Here is a 19,533-nt window from a genome sequence, read left to right as displayed (position 1 = left end):
GGCGGGTACGCCGGTGGTCCCCTTGGTGCCGCTTGTGCGGTCTCTGGGAGCCTGGCTAGCGCTCCCCAGTCCGTCTCGCTGGCTCCTTCGGACCATCAGGCTCGGCTATGCGATTCAGTTCGCCCGGCGCCCCCCCAAGTTCAGGGGCATCCTCTTCACTACAGTGAAAGATGCCAATGCCCCTGTTCTGCGTGCGGAGATCGCAGTCCTACTGGCGAAGGACGCGATAGAGCCGGTCCCTCCAGCCGATTTGAGGTCGGGGTTCTACAGCCCCTACTTCATTGTACCCAAGAAAAGCGGTGGGTTACGACCGATCTTGGACCTGCGAGTTTTGAATCGGAGCCTCCACAAGCTACCGTTCAAAATGCTCACGCAGAAACGCATTTTCGAGTGCATCCGTCCCCGAGATTGGTTTGCAGCGATCGACCTGAAGGACGCGTACTTCCATGTTTCGATTCTTCCGCGACACAGGCCATTCCTGAGATTCGCGTTCGAAGGTCGAGCATATCAGTACAGAGTCCTACCCTTCGGGCTGGCCCTGTCTCCCCGCGTCTTCACGAAAGTCGTGGAGGGAGCCCTTGTTCCCATGAGAGAACAGGGTGTTCGCATTCTCAACTATCTAGACGACTGGCTCATTCTAGCACAGTCTCGGGATCAGTTGTGCGAACACAGGGACTTGGTGCTCAGTCACCTCAGCCAGTTGGGGCTTCGGGTCAACTGGGAAAAGAGCAAACTCGCCCCAGTGCAGAGGATCTCTTTTCTCGGTATGGAGTTGGATTCGGTCGAACAGATAGCACGCCTCACAGAGGAACGTGCTCGGTCGGTGTTGAACTGCCTGAATACGTTCAATGGCAGGACAGCGGTCCCACTGAAGTTCCTTCAGAGGCTCCTGGGGCATATGGCGGCTGCAGCGGCTGTAACGCCGCTCGGTCTGCTTCATATGAGACCGCTTCAGCACTGGCTTCACGGCCGAGTCCCGAGATGGGCGTGGCAACGCGGCACGTTCCGGGTGCCAATCACTCAGGAGTGCCGCCGAACCTTCAGTCCGTGGTCGGACCCTTTGTTTCTTCGGGCAGGAGTGCCCCTAGAACAAGTGTCCCGGCATGCTGTGGTTTTCACAGATGCTTCTGCCACCGGCTGGGGTGCCACGTACAACGGGCATGCAGTCTCAGGGGTTTGGACGGGACCCCATCTGCATTGGCACATCAATTGCCTCGAGTTGCTGGCAGTACGCCTTGCTCTGAGCCGCCTCAAAGGCCTGCTTCAGGGCAAGCATGTACTGGTCCGTACGGACAACACTGCGACCGTTGCGTACATCAACCGTCAAGGTGGTCTACGCTCCCGTCGCATGTCGCAACTCGCCCGCCATCTCCTCCTGTGGAGTCGGAAGCATCTGAGGTCGCTTCGCGCCATTCATGTCCCCGGTGTGCTCAACCGTGTGGCCGACGAGCTATCACGAGCTGCGCTGCCAGGAGAGTGGCGACTCCACCCCCAGGTGGTTCAGCTGATCTGGAGGGAGTTCGGAGAGGCTCAGGTAGACCTGTTTGCCTCACCAGAAACCTCCCACTGCCAGTTGTTTTACTCTCTGACCGAGGGGACACTCGGGACAGACGCACTGGCTCACAGCTGGCCCCGGGGCCCGCGCAAATATGCGTTTCCCCCAGTGAGCCTACTTGCACAGACCCTGTGCAAAGTCAGGGAGGACGAGGAGCAGGTCTTGTTAGTTGCGCCTTACTGGCCCAACCGGACCTGGTTCCCGGAACTTTCACTCCTCGCGACAGCCCCTCCCTGGCCCATCCCTCTGAGGAAGGACCTCCTCTCTCAGAGACGGGGCACTCTTTGGCACCCGCGTCCAGACCTCTGGAAACTCCATGTCTGGTCCCTGGACGGGACGCGGAGGTTCTAGGTGACTTACCCCCTGAGGTACTTAACACCATCACTTCGGCACGTGCACTGTCTACGAGACGTGCTTACGCCTCGAAGTGGAACCTGTTCGTCGAGTGGTGTTCTTCTCGCCGAGAAGACCCCCGAAGATGCTCGATCGGAGTCGTGCTTTCCTTCTTGCAGCAAGGGTTGGAGCGTAGGCTGTCCCCCTCCACCCTCAAAGTCCATACTGCTGCCATATCCGCTTACCACGACCACATAGATGGCAAATCTGTTGGTCAGCACGACCTGGTCATCAGGTTCCTTAGGGGGGCGAGACGGTTAAATCCTCCTCGTCCCCCCTCCATACCCTCTTGGGACCTTACTCTGGTGCTGAGAGCACTCCAGATTGCTCCCTTTGAGCCTTTGCTGTCAGCAGACTTAAAGGTTCTGTCTATGAAGACTTTGCTGCTGGTGGCATTGGCCTCCATCAAGAGGGTAGGGGACCTGCAGTCATTTTCGGTCGACGAATCGTGCCTAGAGTTCGGGCCGGGTGACAGCCACGTGGTACTGAGACCCCGGCCTGGCTATGTGCCCAAGGTTCCTACCACTCCCTTCAGGGATCAGGTGGTGAGCCTGCAAGCGCTGCCCTCGGAGGAGGCAGACCCAGCCCTGGCTTTGCTCTGTCCAGTTCGCGCCTTGCGACTGTACATAGACAGAACTCGAAGCTTCAGGACCTCAGACCAGCTCTTTGTCTGTTACGGAGGCCAGCAGAAGGGAAAGGCTGTCTCCAAGCAGAGGATGGCCCACTGGATAGTGGATGCCATCGCCCTGGCTTACCAAGCTCAGGGCGTGCCCTGCCCGCTCAGGTTGCATGCCCACTCCACGAGAGGTGTGGCTTCCTCCTGGGCGCTGGCTCGTGGCGCCTCGCTAACAGACATTTGTAGAGCTGCGGGCTGGGCGACACCTAACACGTTCGCTAGATACTATAGCCTTCGTGTCGAGCCGGTCTCCTCCCGTGTTCTCGCCTCAGGTCAGAGGCACGGAGAGGCCCCGGCTTAGTGTCGGCTTGCTGCGCTACATGCGCATTCTTTTCTCCAGAGAGTCCCTGCGGGCAGACCCTGTTGAGTCCTCCGGCTACCCTTCGGCAGCCGACGTGGCGGAGCGTCTGGCGCCAGGCCTATACTCCGTTGTATCCTTGAGAACCGGATTTAGGCTGGGTTCTATATGTGTGACCCTACGGGGATCCCATATAGCTTTTTCCACGGCTGCTCCTAAACGAAGCCCGTGTCTTTCCCTCTGGGAGAACCCATCTCTCACCGAGTGGAGTCACCCCAGTTCTTCCATATGTTGTACAACCTACAAGGTTAGTCCATATGTACTTATCCATATAACTCCTTCGGGGAAGGATATGGCTTCCGCAGCGTTCCTTATCGCATATAAGGCTACGCTTTCCCAGCGTTATCCAATTGTCGCACTGAGTGGGTTTTGGGAACAACAGTGATCGACCCTCTCTGCGTGAGCCTGGTCCCACCGTCCTTAGGCAAGGGGGTTCAGGTGGCTCACGACAGAGCGCTGGAAGAGGGCAGCTCCTGTGGCGCTTTGGTAGGGATTCCTATTCGTCGGTCTGTCCGACGTACGTCGAACGTGACCGACTGAATGGGAACGTCTCGGTTACATAGGTAACCCTCGTTCCCTGAAGGAGGGAACGGAGACGTACGTCCCGTCGCCACAGGCGTTGTCCTGCTGATGCTGCCGCCTGCTGGGTTCGGCTCCTCAGCGAAAACCTGAAGATGCAACGCACCTGCTGCTCATTATATACCCGCGCTGCGAGGCAAGCAGCTGATGCATATGATTGCATGCCAATGTGCATTGGCTCGTTTAGTTACACTCGAAGTAGATTGGCCTCTCTAGCGAGATTCCTATTCGTCGGTCTGTCCGACGTACGTCTCCGTTCCCTCCTTCAGGGAACGAGGGTTACCTATGTAACCGAGACGATCTCCTTGGGCAGAGCAGATGTTCTGCTCATGCTGAAGTAGCACTGGACAGGCCTGACTGTCCTTTCTGTGAGGAAATGTCAGTCAGGACCAGGGCTCTGAACCGGTTCAAGGAACGAAAACCGGAAACGAACGAAATTGACCGGAACGTAACCAGAAACGGAAACTAAATCAAATTTAATGAACAGAAACGCTAATTTGAAATGGCCATTAACCGGTTAATAACGTTATTTTATCGTTCCGTTTAATATTTTGATTTGGCAGTAAACCAATCACAAATTCAAATAGTACAGCCTATGCAAATGTGACGCTGATGCATCCAACGAGTGAGATGCCTGCGCTGACGCACTCAGCTCAGCTGTCAAGTCATCATAGGTTAGGTAAGTCACAATGGCAATGCCGTGGCATTAGTTTTTCCAAAGATATATGTCACCAACCGTGAAGTATTAGGCCTACTTTTAAGTGAAAATGAATGTCAAGTAATATGCAACTTGTTGTGTGTTTTGAAACCAGCGAAAATTGCAGGATAGTACAATTTTCAACGTCACATCATGCATCTGCAGCTTCTGTGAACGGAGAAACCTACCTACATAACACACATAAAATAAAAGGGAATATTTAGGCCTATAGGCTACGCAAAATATTTCACTTAAATAATTAGGCCTACAGATTAACAAAACGAAAGTGGTTATTTGTGGCGTGCTCCAAAGATAGAAAAGGAAACAGACATTCTTGTTTTCGTTATTTGAGTGTCTTTTGTAAATGTATGAATTATGTCTTGCTTTTACCTTGTATGACCATAAATTACGGAGACAGTTTACTGTCTTATAGAAGGAAAACAAATCCAGTGGTTGCGCCGGCGCCTCACGTGCGTGCACACAAAATATTGCATTAATTACTTGATATCGCAGCCTGTTAAATATTAAAAGAAAATACAATCAACCAAACGTTACACTGCTCAGTTCAATTCTGTAATACAATCTGCCGTTTACCACCCGTGACCACGGGAAGTATAAAGGAGCGCCTGGAGAAACAGTCAGCATCTCATCTTCTTTCGGTCCTGTTCTGTCTGATCGCGACTATATCAACTCCGGTAGGGTTTTTATATATGCCTTACAAACATTCATGAGAGTGTGTTTATCCGTGTCCCAGGGTTTGACACTTGATATACACATTTTTCTGGGCGTTTTCTGTCTGGAGAGGAGCGCGCATACACAGTGCTTGAGGGCACTTCTGTGTGTTTGTCTGTTGTTTACTCTGTTCTCGTTTGGCACTCTTCCCGAGGGAAGAGCTGTCTGCATCTCTGCCTGGTGGTTCTGGCCACTGTTTGTGCTGAGGCATAATGGTGGCTGCAATCATAGGGCTCGCAGATGAGCTCGTTGGGAAGTTTGAGAAAGTTTTATTCTCTCTCAACTTCCCTGGGGCTGGCGAGAGCGACTGGATGACGATGGCGTTTGTGTTTGACGTCATTGTGTCCGGAGGTGAGCGCTCCTTTGGCTGGTGTATGCGAGCTGCTGTGTGTTTGGGACGCGCTTCTCGGTGGGCTGCAGCTGCCGGGAGAGCGCGTTAAGAAAGGGGCCACGCGCGGACGGCTCAACGAGCGGTTCCTTTCTGTCCATTATTACGGCAGCTTCCATACTTTCCATTCCTTTCTGATCTCTGTGTTTGAGATCGGGAGGGCATGGAAAAACCCCTAGCCACTCAGATTTGTATCCGAACCCAGACAGACGGGAGGAGGAGGAAGCGAGAGTGAGATGGGTGATCGATTGTAAACACTGTTGCGTTTGTAATTGATCCCCCAGCTATATAGGGCGATTTATATCTACCCTCTCCTCTTCTTCTTCCACCTCCTGTATATATATATATATGTGTGTGTGTATATATATATATATATATATATATATATATATATATATATATATACAAACCCGATTCCAAAAAGGTTGGGACACTGTATTGTGAATTGTGAATAAAAAAGGAATGCAATAATTTACAAATCTCATAAACTTATATTTTATTCACAATAGAATATAGATAACATATCAAATGTTGAAAGTGAGACATTTTGAAATGTCATGCCAAATATTGGCTCATTTTGGATTTCATGAGAGCTACACATTCCAAAAAAGTTGGGACAGGTAGCAATAAGAGGCCAGAAAAGTTAAATGTACATTTAAGGAACAGCTGGAGGACCAATTTGCAACTTATTAGGTCAACTGACAACATGATTGGGTATAAAAAGAGCCTCTCAGAGTGGCAGTGTCTCTCAGAAGTCAAGATGGGCAGAGGATCACCAATTCCCCCAATGCTGCAGTGAAAAATAGTGGAGCAATATCAGAAAGGAGTTTCTCTGAGAAAAATTGCAAAGAGTTTGAAGTTATCATCATCTACAGTGCATAATATCATCCAAAGATTCAGAGAATCTGGAACAATCTCTGTGCGTAAGGGTCAAGGCTGGAAAACCATACTGGATGCCCGTGATCTTCGGCCCTTAGACAGCACTGCATCACATATAGGAATGCTACTGTAATGGAAATCACAACATGGGCTCAGGAATGCTTCCAGAAAACATTGTCGGTGAACACTATCCACCGTGCCATTCGCCGTTGCCGGCTAAAACTCTATAGGTCAAAAAAGAAGCCATATCTAAACATGATCCAGAAGCGCAGGCGTTTTCTCTGGGCCAAGGCTCATTTAAAATGGACTGTGGCAAAGTGGAAAACTGTTCTGTGGTCAGACGAATCAAAATTTGATGTTCTTTTTGGAAAACTGGAACGCCATGTCATCCGGACTAAAGAGGACAAGGACAACCCAAGTTGTTATCAGCGCTCAGTTCAGAAGCCTGCATCTCTGATGGTATGGGGTTGCATGAGTGCGTGTGGCATGGGCAGCTTACACATCTGGAAAGGCACCATCAATGCTGAAAGGTATATCCAAGTTCTAGAACAACATATGCTCCCATCCAGACGTCGTCTCTTTCAGGGAAGACCTTACATTTTCTAACATGACAATGCCAGACCACATACTGCATCAACTACAACATCATGGTTGCGTAGAAGAAGGATCTGGGTACTGAAATGGCCAGCCTGCAATCCAGATCTTTCACCCATAGAAAACATTTGGCACATCATAAAGAGGAAGATGCGACAAAGAAGACCTAAGACAGTTGAACAACTAGAAGCCTGTATTAGACAAGAATGGGACAACATTCCTATTCCTAAACTTGAGCAACTTGTCTCCTCAGTCCCCAGACGTTTGCAGACTGTCATAAAAAGAAGAGGGGATGCCACACAGTGTTAAACATGGCCTTGTCCCAACTTTTTTAAGATGTGTTGATGCCATTAAATTTAAAATCAACTTATTTTTCCCTTAAAATGATACATTTTCTCAGTTTAAACATTTAATATGTCATCTATGTTGTATTCTGAATAAAATATTGTAATTTGAAACTTCCACATCATTGCATTCTGTTTTTATTCACAATTTGTACAGTGTCCCAACTTTTTTGGAATCGGGTTTGTGTATATATATATATATATATATATATATATATATATATATATATATAAATATATATATTTATATGCATGTGTGTGTATATATAAACATATATCATGCTCAGATGCTTCTTATGGTCAGACTGATGGCTGGGCCCATAGTCATTATTTCTGTCAGCCCGCTATTTCTGTATGATAGTAAGAGGATCTTTTAGGCTTAAAAGAACCTTAGATTCCATCCTTTCATGTAAAAAGGAGCATTAGGAGTTTTCGGTCTTTGAGCCGCAGGAGGGTCTATATATTATGTGTTTAAAATAAGACCTTATTTTCCTGTATAGTTTTCTGAGCATGTAGCCAGGAAAATTAGGGGGTTTTGGGGCAAACTGAAGTTGATAGTATTCGTCACTTCAGTTAATATGTATGTTTAGGTCGGCCTTAATCGGCCGCCTGACATTGTTTGCTTGTGAGGTTCACTTTCTTTCTCTTATCCATGAGATTTTGAGGTGAAGCCCAGGCTTCACTAGGCTTGTGGCCCTGTAAGAAGGCCCGTAGCTTAGCGGCTAGGCTAGAGCTAGGTTAGGTGTGTTATTTACATAACCTTAGGTATACTATCCCTTGTCAGGTTGTATAGTTCCTAGTTCTGGCCTCCTCCCGAGGGAGTTGTTTAGGCCATATGCCCATTATCCCCTTGCTTATGTAGGTGCAAATTGTAGGCTGTTTTTGACTTCCTGATGCTGTCTCTCAGGTGGTAGGCCCTTATCTTTGCGTAGATAAGTTATGCAGGTATTGCTAGGCCCCACTTTCTAGAACTTTCATGCTAAAGGAAATTAATTTCCTCTGAGCCACTTGATATCTGTATTTATCAAGTTTGACTTGACGATGCTAGTTTTTAGCTTTTCGTCCTCTAAGGCTTAGAACAGATTTGAGGATCTGTAAAAGAGTGTTTTTCCTTTTAAACAGCATGTATTTCAAAGTTTTGTTACTTTGAGTTCTAGACTTTTGCCCTACATTTATATGTGAGCTTACTTATGCTGCCACAGGTTAGCACCTGTTCTCTTAATAGTAGGCCCTTTTTTGCTGTAAAGCGGCCTCTATTTGAGAGGATGGTGACTATATATTCCCCAGTTAAGAGGTTTATTTGTGTCACTGAGTGCATCACCTGTTGGATTGCATACTCAGGGTAGTTAGAACCACTTTTTGAGGAAAGTTGGTATCTATTTAAGCTCCCTGGTGATCTTGTTAGCAGCTTTATTGCATATAACTCGATTGTAGGCTTTATGATATTTAGCCTCCTTCTAGTTAGCATTTGTTTTCTACAATGCTGTTTAACTGATCATAGTTTGCTCACATATTTACACTGCCACAGGCCCTGCCACGTGTTTGTTTGAGGTAGTAGGCCTTATAGCTTCCCTTAGACCATGTTGGTTTTGTTTGGTTCCCTTTAGTCACATGTTTAGGGCACATTGCCTGTTGGAATGTGTAGCCTAGCGCAGGTTGCAGTTAGCTTCCCATATTTATGATTGGGTTAGAGCTGGTTCCCTGTAGCTTGGTCCCCTTTTAAATTCACGAGCTGGAACCACGTGTCATTGAATCGGCAGGCCCCTTCAGGCCTCCTTTTTAGTCCACACGTTGGCACGGTTGGTGTTTTTAATTTGCAAACAGGCTGAACGCCACTTGTTGCTGGAATGGTAGGCCCCTCAAGGCCTCTTTTCTTAGTCAACTTGATGGCAGGATGCCTAGGAAACCATGCCACCATCGGCCACGCCCCATCGCCGACGGATAGGCCCTAAACAGGCCTGTTCTCGAAGTTTGGCAGTGTTTCATGTATTCCCTCTTTGGAAATTTCTAATACATGGCCTCTTGGGTGGTATTGTTAGGGTAGCCACTTGCTGATGCCACGTGTTTACTAAGGTAGGCCTACCTCGGCCTCCGGCGTAACATGTGGAGTTCAGTATTCAGTATTTTGAGTGGCTGGCCCCTCAGGTTGGTTATGGTAGTGAAACCTTACTGAGGTTTGGTTTTATCTACATCTGCCTTCCTGAGTCTGATTTCAACTCTAGTTGAGCTAAGAGCGGTAAAAGGTGAAAGGTGCTTTTACTGAGTACCCTGCTCATTGGATTGTGTCAGGTAAGGTGGACCACCTCAAAAGGCCACACCCCACCCTGACGGATAGGCCCTAATCAGGCTTGTTCACATTGGGTGGCAGAATTCTATGTATTTCTTCTGAGGAAGTTTTTAATACATGGCTTTCTGGTGGTCTGGTTATGAAAAGTGGCTAGCCTCTCAGGTGGAGTATGGTAGTGAAACCTTACTGAGGTTCGGTTTAACCTACATTTGCCTCCCTGAGTCTTATTTCTACTCTAGTTGAGCTAAGAGCCACATAGAGCCTAGGGTGGATCTTTTGTGCTCATAGAAACGGCCATGAGACTTACGCCGTGTGTCCTAGAGGTTGCTAGGCCTACGGGCCGCCTTTTTGAACACACTGGAGTATGTTTGGGTGTATTTCTCTTTGAGAATTATTTCTATACACTTTCACTGGCCAGGGGCCCAAGTGGTAGATCCAACCTCATCTTTGGCGGGTTGTTTACCATGCTTGGGACCTAAACACTGCCATGAGCTGATGCCACGTGTCTGTTGAGGTTATAGGCCCCTCCAGGCCTTCCTTAATACATGTTGGCGTATGCTGTGCTCCTCTTGCTTTAAAGGTCCCATGGCATGAAAATTTCACTTTATGAGGTTTTTTAACATTAATATAAGTTCCCCTAGCCTGTATATGGTCCCCCAGTGGCTAGAAAAGGCAATGGGTGTAAACCGAGCCCTGGGAATTTTGCTTTGCATTTGAGAAAATGAAAGCTGAGACGACCCAATCTGGAATCTTCCCCATATGTCGTCAAACGGGGAAAGGTTACCTCCCCTTTCTCTGCTTTGCCCGCCCATGAGAGAATGAGGTACTACAGTGCAAGCCTGTGAGGCGAGCGCAATGTTTTTTTTTTCCTTGAGAAACATCATGGCTTGCAAACGAGTGAAGCATGGCAGTTGCTCAGTGTCTGAATGTACAAATGAACACCGAAGTATTTTTTTACTTCCTTCAACTGAACCAGGGTTCTAAAGTCGTTCGCTTTATGAGACGAGCTTAAACAACAAGTTCAAATACGCATGTAATGAGTGACCATGGCAACACACAAAGAGCGCGCTCTGTGTGAAACAGGCTGTACAAGCATAAACAAAACACGACGCCTCCGTCGAATGTGTAACGTTAATGTGTCAAATTGCTGAAAATAACGAGTGTTTTGTCACTTTAATATTACTTTGGTCATAATAACGGATACCAAACACGAGTGATGCCAGAACGTCGCTATGGTTTCCAAGCTATCAATCATCGCATTTTCGAGAGTGAGTAAAGTTTGTTGTTTGGATAACCGTTCTGCTGTTGGTGTTATGCGCATGCGATATCCACATTTTCAGATTGCAGATCTTGATGTAACTGTAATAAGAAAGATTGTAAAAACTTTTAAGATATATGAAATATAAAATATGTAAATAAATAAATGATGTTGGCATGGTAGTTTCCATAACGGCACCTATCAAAAAAGGTATTTGTAATAATGGCAGAGGTCTGACTAATATAGTGGTGCTGGTTAGTGTCTATAGCTGATAATTATATATAATCAGAGCAACATGAAAAGCCAACAATGTAGGCTAGCATTAGCTACATGATAATAACTGTAGCAGCATACATAAATAAACAAACAAACCAACTAAAGTACCTTATCTTGACACAATATTTTAAACTAACCATTCGAGAAGTCCTGCTGTAGCCGCTGAGTTGCAACTTCTTCATCTGGTGATTCTCCATCCGGATCAAATTCTGGGTCAAACTGATGGCTGAGCGTCTTTGAGCCATTGTGATACATCCACTGTCAACATTAGCGCATGGTACAGTGGCCACGAGCTGGTTAAGGCCACACCCAACCTCCACCTTGCGCCGCCTTTCTCCTCCTCATTATCATTTAAAGCTACAGACACCGAAACGGCCCGTCTGAAGGAAGCTCATTCTGGGACTGGCTTGTAGTGGCTATAATTCTGCACCGAGGCTGAATTTTTGGAAAGAGATTTCAGATACAGTACTAGGGACCACTAAGGCCTATATTAAAGCCTACAAAAAGTAGCATGTCATGGGACCTTTAAAGAGTAAAAGGTGCTTTTACTGAGTACACTGCTCGTTGGATTGTGTTAGGTGGATTGTCATGCGGGCACTTTGCAGCCTCCTATGCTGCCGTTGAAGGTGTCTGTCTACCCCAGCAAAGACAGATGTTCAGGGTGGCCCTTCCAGGCCACTTTCTGAATATACTTCGGTTTCACATATAACTACTATCATGCTGTAGGCCCCTCTTTGGCCTCCATGACTATGTGCCCTTTGCATGGTCTACCTGTTAGGTGAGCTTTGTACTTCCCTTTCAGTGTTGTGTTTGTAATAGTGCTTAGCTCCCTAAGCTGATCATGGTGGTAGGGCTTAATCAGGCCTCCTCCTAAGATTCAGCCCCAGGCTGGTTTGTGCTTCCCTGTATCAGGGTTCTCTAGCGCACAGCCTCCTCAGTGCATTAATTAAATACTGGGTAGATCCTAGGATGAGCGGATTATCTCCCCTCGATATGAGGGTTCATAGCACTCTGAGTTCTGCTCTCCAGGATGCCCATCTCTACGCGTGGGTTTGAGTTGGTTTCTGCCTCTTTGCAGTCACTCTTACTTACTATCTTCTTGAAGAATGCCTTTTAGAGGCTCTGTATTCAGACAGGGTTGGCCTGAACTAAGTCTGTTCCTTCACAAGACCAGGTCAGCCTCCCTGGTGGCATTGGGGGTGACTTCGTTCCCCTCTAAGTGATTGGCCGAGGTTCCCTTTGGTTCCTTGGCCACATTCCCTTAAAGGGACCACAGTTCAGCTTGGGCTGTTGGCCAAAGAGAATGCTGTCACTGACAGCCTGGTGTGACCCGAGGGGGAGTTGCCAAGCAGTTCTTTAACTGTTCTGGAGCCTTTGTCTCAAGCCATATTTCTTGGCAGGCACTCTCCTCAAGCATGGAGGCGTGGGTATATCATTCCCCAAAGCGTTTCTGAACGCAGAGTGGAGTTCCCTTTCGAAAGGGAACGTCTCAGGTTACGTATGTAACCATGGTTCCCTGAGAACAGGGAACGAGACTCTGCGTTTCCTTGCCATGCTTCAGGTTATTATCATTATTTCTGAATGTAATAATAAAATGCGACATATAGGCCTATGCAACTTATCTTTTTTCCTCTCAGGAATAGCGTCGGTATTTTTAACCATGCAGCAAACATTAAAATATCTTATACTTTAATTTATAAACCATTGTTTTTCCTTTAATTTAATAGGTTTACATTTGGACAGAATCTTGTTCTAAAAGATAATTGTAGGCCTATTGGCTAAGACAGCAAATAGCATACACTCTCTTTGTTTTTTAATAAATAAAATGCTGTACGTATTATTATTATTATTATTAAGTAGGCTACTATTTTGGAACATTTATAATACAGAAGGAACGCTGGAACAGAAACGTTAAAATACCGATTCTGCTCGGAGTGGAACGATTTAATTTTTTTTTTTTTTTAGTTTTTAAGCCCTGGTCAGGACACTTAGAGCCAGGATTTCCACCATCTTGAACTGCATGCCAGCCACCTCCTCACCACCGCCGAGCCATGGGAGGAGAGGCCCAGGCCACTACGTGGAACAGGCCAATCTGACAAGCACACATTTTCACCACGCAGGCCGTTCAAGGTTCCCTGTGTACTTTTGTGGAGCAGGTCTTTGACTCTCTGATGATGTTCATGACCTGGTTTCCTTTGGCTCCACTGCTACAGACGAAGACGTTATGTCCACTGCAGCCTCCGACTCGGGTGACTGATCGTGTCAGGAGTCTGATTCCCCCTGCAGTGAGTTCTCAGAAAAGCTGACTGCGGTGGATGAGGAGCTGTTGAAAATCCTCACTAAGGCCCCGTCCACACGGAGACTCGTTTTTGTGAAAAAGCACAAACTTTGTATCGGATAGGTGTTTTGTCCACACGGATCCGGCATTTTTGAGAGGTGAAACCGGGTCCCAGAGTGGATAAATCTGAAAATGCCATCTTTGCGTTTTCGTGTGGACAGCCTATCCGTATATTTTCTGAAACGATGATGTCATCACCCACGTGTCGAACCTAGTCAGACGGCGCTAACAGCCCAAAACAGCAACAACAACAGCAATAGCAGATGCTTGTGTTCATGCTGCAGAAGCTACTGAGCCAAAATAAAGCATTATTTCTAAGCATTACTATAGTTTGTATAGAGCGTTTATGGTTTATGCGCATGCTCCAAGTCTTGTTCGCTGCTTTAAATGCATCTCTTTGGCAGAATTACAGAGCCACATAATGGTCTGGCATGTATACTACATCATTTTGAGTCGTTTCAGTGGTTTCGTGTGGACGCAGATATTTTTTGAGATGAGGAAAAAAGATTATCATAACATCATAATATAATGCTTGATTGACTGATGTTAAGAGTGTACATTCAGATATTTAAAAAGCTTTGAAAAGTTGAAAAGTCTTTTTTTTTTTTTGAAAATTACACTAATAATTCTTAATTTCTGATAGAAATGCAAAATCAGTCGGTAGTTATTAATAGAATAACGAGATACAAACCTCTACATTCAATCGCTTTTGGTGCCCTTTATTTGTGATCATAGTGAATACACATACAAACTTTTAGTCCCAAAGTGCACACATTTGGAGAAATGCACGTTTACCTCAGATTTCATTAGATGGAATATAAGCCGGGCCGTACGCAGGGTTTCATAATTACCGAGGTCAGAAAGTGTTGTTTGCTAGGGGGGTACGGGGGCATGCTTCCCCGAGAAAATTTAGATTTCCCTGGTGTACATATGTGCATTTTAAAGGTGCCCTCGAATGAAAAATTGAATCTATCTTGGCATTGTTAAATAACAAGAGTTCATGGAAATGGCATACAGTGAGTCTCAAACTCCATTGTTTCCTCCTTTTTATATAAATCTCATTTGTTTAAAAGACCTCCGAAGAACAGGCGAATCTCAACATAACACCGACTGTTACGTAACAGTCGGTGTGTACGCCCCCAATATTTGCATATACCAGCCCACGTTTCCAACATTATAAAAGGCATTAGACAAGGGCAGCCAGTATTAACGTCTGGATGTGCACAACCAAATCATCAGACTAGGTAAGCAAGCAAGAACAATAGCGAAAAATGGCAGATGGAGCAATAATAACTGACATGATCCATGATAACATGATATTTTTAGTGATATTTGTAAACTGTCTTTCTAAATGTTTCGTTAGCATGTTGCTAATGTACTGTTAAATGTGGTTAAAGTTACCATCGTTTATTACTGTATTCACGGAGACAAGAGCCGTCGCTATTTTCATTTTTAAACACTTGCAGTCTGTATAATGCATAAACACAACTTCATTCTTTATAAATCTCTCCAACAGAGCAGCATTACCCATTAGCCACGGAGCACTATCAAACTCATTCAAAATCAGAAGTAAACAATATAACAGTATACAATACTCACATAATCCGACGCATACATGCCGCATGCATGACGAACACTTTGTAAAGATCCATTTTGAGGGTTATATTAGCTGTGTAAACTTTGTTAAGGCACTGTTCAAGGCAAGCGCAAGCTCTGTGGGCGTGGACCACAGGATTTAAAGGGCCCGCAGCATAAAATCGGCGCATTTATAATGATGCCCCAAAATAGGCAGTTAAAAAAATTAATAAAAAAAAATCTATGGGGTATTTTGATCTGAAACTTCACAGACACATTCAGGGGACACCTTAGACTTATATTACATCTTTTAAAAACATAATCTAGGGCACCTTTAAGACGTTTTAAGGCCAACAAATTCATTCAATTACACTCTTTTCTGGAAAACAATCAAATCTTTGAAAAATTCCAGTCTGCCTTCAGAACACGACACAGCACCGAATCCGCTTTGCTGTAAGTACAGAACAATATTCTCTTGTCCCTTGATGCGAAAAAGCCTGTGCTGCTGGTAATGTTGGACCTTACTGCAGGTCATATTTAACAGATAGGACATTTTCTGTTATGATTGATGACCTCTCCTCCTCTTCTCCTATGACCTCTGGTGTGCCACAGGGATCCATTTTGGGCCCTGTTCTATTCTCTCTGTACATGCTGCCTTTAGGTTCAATTATTTCAAATCACAATGTGTCCTTCCATCTGTATGCAGATGATTTACAAATCTATCTGCCAGTTGTCCCCAATTCTTCTGACAGTCTTGAATCCATAAACAGATGTTTAGATGACATCAAATTATGGCTGTCTCAGAACTTTGTTTGAATGAGGACAAAACAGAATGTATTGTGTTCGGCACATCCAACCTGCCCAGCATTTCAGCTCCTGGTCTTGTTGCGTTGACCCCCCATTTTAACCACGCTGTGAAAAATTTGGGGGTGAAATTAGTCAGCAGTCTAAAATTGGATAAGCAAATTGAATCTGTGGTCAGGGCAAGCTTCTTTCAGCTCCGCCTCCTAGCAAAGGTTAAACCCTTCTTGAGCCATTGTGACCTGGAGAAAGCTATCCATGCTTTTTTAAGTTCCAGCATAGACTACTGTAATGCGCCCTATGTGGGAGTTAACCAAGCTGGTCTTCACCGTTTGCAGCTTGTGCAAAATGCTGCGACCCGCCTGCTCACTAACAGTCGGAAACACAAGCACATCACACCTGTCCTATACTCCATGCATTGGCTCCTTGTCTAGTTCAGAATTCATTTTAAAATTTTGACATTTGTTTTTAATGCAGTCAATGGCCTTGCACCTTCCTATAAGTGGGAGATTTTGAGCCCTCACCGACCCAGCAGAGCTCTACGATCTGCTGGGCAACATCTGCTGGAGGTCCCCCGGTCCCGGTGCAAACAGTGGGGCGACCGTTCTTTTTGCAGTGGCCGGTCCAAAACTCTGGAACTCTCTGCCCATTGACTTACGTTCCATCACTGACCTGCCTTTGTTCAAAACCAAACTTAAAATTCACTTATTTAGAATGGCTTTTAACACTTAGTGGCCCTGTGACACTTCTCTTTATTTTAATGTTGTAATGTGCTCTGCTGACCTATTTGTACTATTATTTGTTTTGTTTTTTTTATCTTGTTTTTAATGTTGTACAGCACTTTGGTCAGCTTTGGTTGTTGGAAGGTGCTATAGAAATAAAGTTTGATTGTTTGATTGATTGAACAAATTGGATAATAGCTTTAAAATAATGTCAACAAATACATACATGCATGCACAGTTTTGAGGCAACTTTAATCGCATGTTTAGTAATTTCATGACTTAACTTACAACAGAACAACGACGTTTATTGCTCGTAGTTTTTTTTTTTTTTGCGCTTTATTTAAGCTATAATAAATTATGCAGCGCGCGCCGGCGCATTTGCGCATGCAATTCTTGAGTTCGCGCTTCGAGCACGTATAACGGCTGATTGGAGTTTTACTGACATAGCCTGACAACATCTCACCTGACCGCAGTTCACTGCTGTTCAACTGAAGCTCCCTCGTCGTCACCTGCACCTTTTCCGTGCGTTTGACTTGCGCCTGGCGCTGAGGCGAAGTCGGAATGCGCGTCTGAAAAGTGTCCCGTTTTGTGGTTGTAAAGAGACAGTTCTATATAAATTCAGCGAGGGGGATGTTTTTTTAATCCCCACCGGGGATAAAAATAATTCAGCAGAGGCAGGGATACATAGACCAGAAGGTAGGAAATCCCCCACCCGCTACAAATAGCACCCTACAAGTAAACTAAATTATTTATTAGCCAATGGTGATTCTATTGCCAAGGTGTGCGTAGAGGGTTGAAATCATACAGGATGAGGGTTTTTTTTTTTCTGCAATGGGTAGGTTTAGGGTTAGTGTAAGAGGATAGAATATACAGTTCGAACAGTTACATTTATGGAGAGTCCACACAAGGATTTTGTGTGCGTGTTTGTATGCTTGTGTTTGTGTGCGTTTAAAAAGCCATGTACTGTCATGTGTTAATTGTAATGGGTAAGACAGACACAAGAAATATTAAAGTAATATACTGTAAATGTGAATATCAGTTTTCCCTTCAAATATCAGTTATATCATATACTTTTTGCTCTGTCTGCATCACATTATCTTTTTCTCATAATTAATCAGTAATTTTGTTAATGAATTGATTGCTTACAGTTTTTATTTAATATAGTTTTACTTTGCTGTGTTAGTGTAAATATATGATCTGACACTCATAATAATTAAAATATCAAGGAGGACATGTTGATACTGGGCCTCCAGTGGATGTCATGTGATGTAATGAAATATGAATCTGAATGAAATCAGATGCACTTCTTGTACTAAGACTGAATATGATTGATGTAAAACTTGTATTATTGTTGATTATAATCTCAAAGATCTAATCACACTAAAAACTACTGGAGAATGTGTCTGAGATCATGTGACTAGTAGAGAGATGAACTTGCTTCAATTTTTCCAGTTTACAGTGATGATTCTCCAGTACAGCAGAAAGAAGCTTCATTGTTGAATCTCCTAGTTTATTCCCAGACAGACTCAGTTCTCTCAGGTGTGAGGGGTTTGATCTCAGAGCTGAAGTCAGAGCAGCACCACCTTCATCTGTGATATCACAATTATACAACCTGTAGAGAACAATGACACACTCTTCACAGTTCATAACGCACAGATCAGACTGGGGATTTTTTATTTGTGTGTGTTTGTGTATGTGTATGTGTACATGTTTCCCTTTCATGGGAACTCATGCTGTGTCAAGACACGGTGGGGACGGCCCTGCGTGATTGCGTCGTAAAGCACGTGTAAACTGTCCAATAGCGTGACTGAACGTCATAGGTGGGTGACATCACAGACCAGGAAACTATAAAGCATACCCAGAACAAAGAACGCTAGCTTCTGTGTTTTCAGCAAGCGCTCTGTGTATCTGTTTCTGTCATATTTATTCACAAGTACACACTTACAAATAATCAGATAGTAAATAATATGCGCAGTAGTATGCATATTTGCCATGCTGTCCGAGGAGTGGGCTCCGAGCTCGGTATTTGGCCTGAACCCAGAGTACTCCCCCCATATTCTGGTTAGAAAAGTAATATATATATATATACAAACCAGATTCCAAAAAAGTTGGGACACTATACAAATTGTGAATAAAAAAGGAATAATTTACAAATCTCATAAACTTATATTTTATTCACAATAGAATATAGATAACATATCAAATGTTGAAAGTGAGACATTTTGAGGCCGGAAAAGTTAAATGTACATATAAGGAACAGCTGGAGGACCAATTTGCAACTTATTAGGTCAATTGGCAACATGATTGGGTATAAAAAGAGCCTCTCAGAGTGGCAGTGTCTCTCAGAAGTCAAGATGGGCAGAGGATCACCAATTCCCCCAATGCTGCGGTGAAAAATAGTGGAGCAATATCAGAAAGGAGTTTCTCAGAGAAAAATTGCAAAGAGTTTGAAGTTATCATCATCTACGGTGCATAATATCATCCAAAGATTCAGAGAATCTGGAACAGTCTCTGTGCGTAAGGGTCAAAGCTGGAAAACCATACTGGATGCCCGTGATCTTCGGGCCCTTAGACGGCACTGCATCACATACAGGAATGCTACTGTAACGGAAATCACAACATGGGCTCTGGAATACTTCCAGAAAGCATTGTCGGTGAACACAATCCACTGTGCCATTCACCGTTGCCAGCTAAAACTCTATAGGTCAAAAAAGAAGCCATATCTAAACATGATCCAGAAGCACAGGCATTTTCTCTGGGCCAAGGCTCATTTAAAAGGCTCATTTAAAATGGCAAAGTGGAAAACTGTTCTGTGGTCAGACGAATGGCTGCATCATGGAACATCATGGCTGCATAGAAGAAGGATCTGGGTACTGAAATGGCCAGCCTGCAGTCCAGGGGCCTGTTTCAATAAGGAGGTTCAACCAACTCTGAGTTGAAACTTGAACTCTGAGTTGACTGACTTTGAGATGGGAAACTCTGAGTTTTCAGTTTCAGAACAGCTGAATTCAGTTAGCTCAGTCGACTCTGAGTAGGTTGACTCGGAGTTTAGCGCATGCACCACAACTATGAAAAGCCATC

The 19,533-nt window shown here is 44.9% G+C and overlaps 1 protein-coding gene across 5 annotated transcripts in view; it reads right to left on the bottom strand.

Annotated features, from left to right (window-relative positions):
- The window catches only part of LOC137027201 (NACHT, LRR and PYD domains-containing protein 3-like), a 58,209-nt gene that overhangs the window by 10,809 nt on the left and 27,867 nt on the right, over positions 1–19,533 (bottom strand). For all 5 annotated transcript variants that reach the window (XM_067395131.1, XM_067395133.1, XM_067395132.1 and 2 more), the window contains one exon: positions 17,891–18,064. In XM_067395131.1, coding sequence (XP_067251232.1) covers positions 17,891–18,064 — 174 coding nt within the window. The remainder of the gene's footprint in view (positions 1–17,890; positions 18,065–19,533) is intronic.

Source organism: Chanodichthys erythropterus, chromosome 9 (assembly GCF_024489055.1).
Source record: "Chanodichthys erythropterus isolate Z2021 chromosome 9, ASM2448905v1, whole genome shotgun sequence".
Classification (NCBI taxonomy): Eukaryota; Metazoa; Chordata; class Actinopteri; order Cypriniformes; family Xenocyprididae; genus Chanodichthys; species Chanodichthys erythropterus.
Note: the sequence above shows the minus strand (reverse complement) of the source record. Positions and strands in the feature narration are given on the sequence as shown.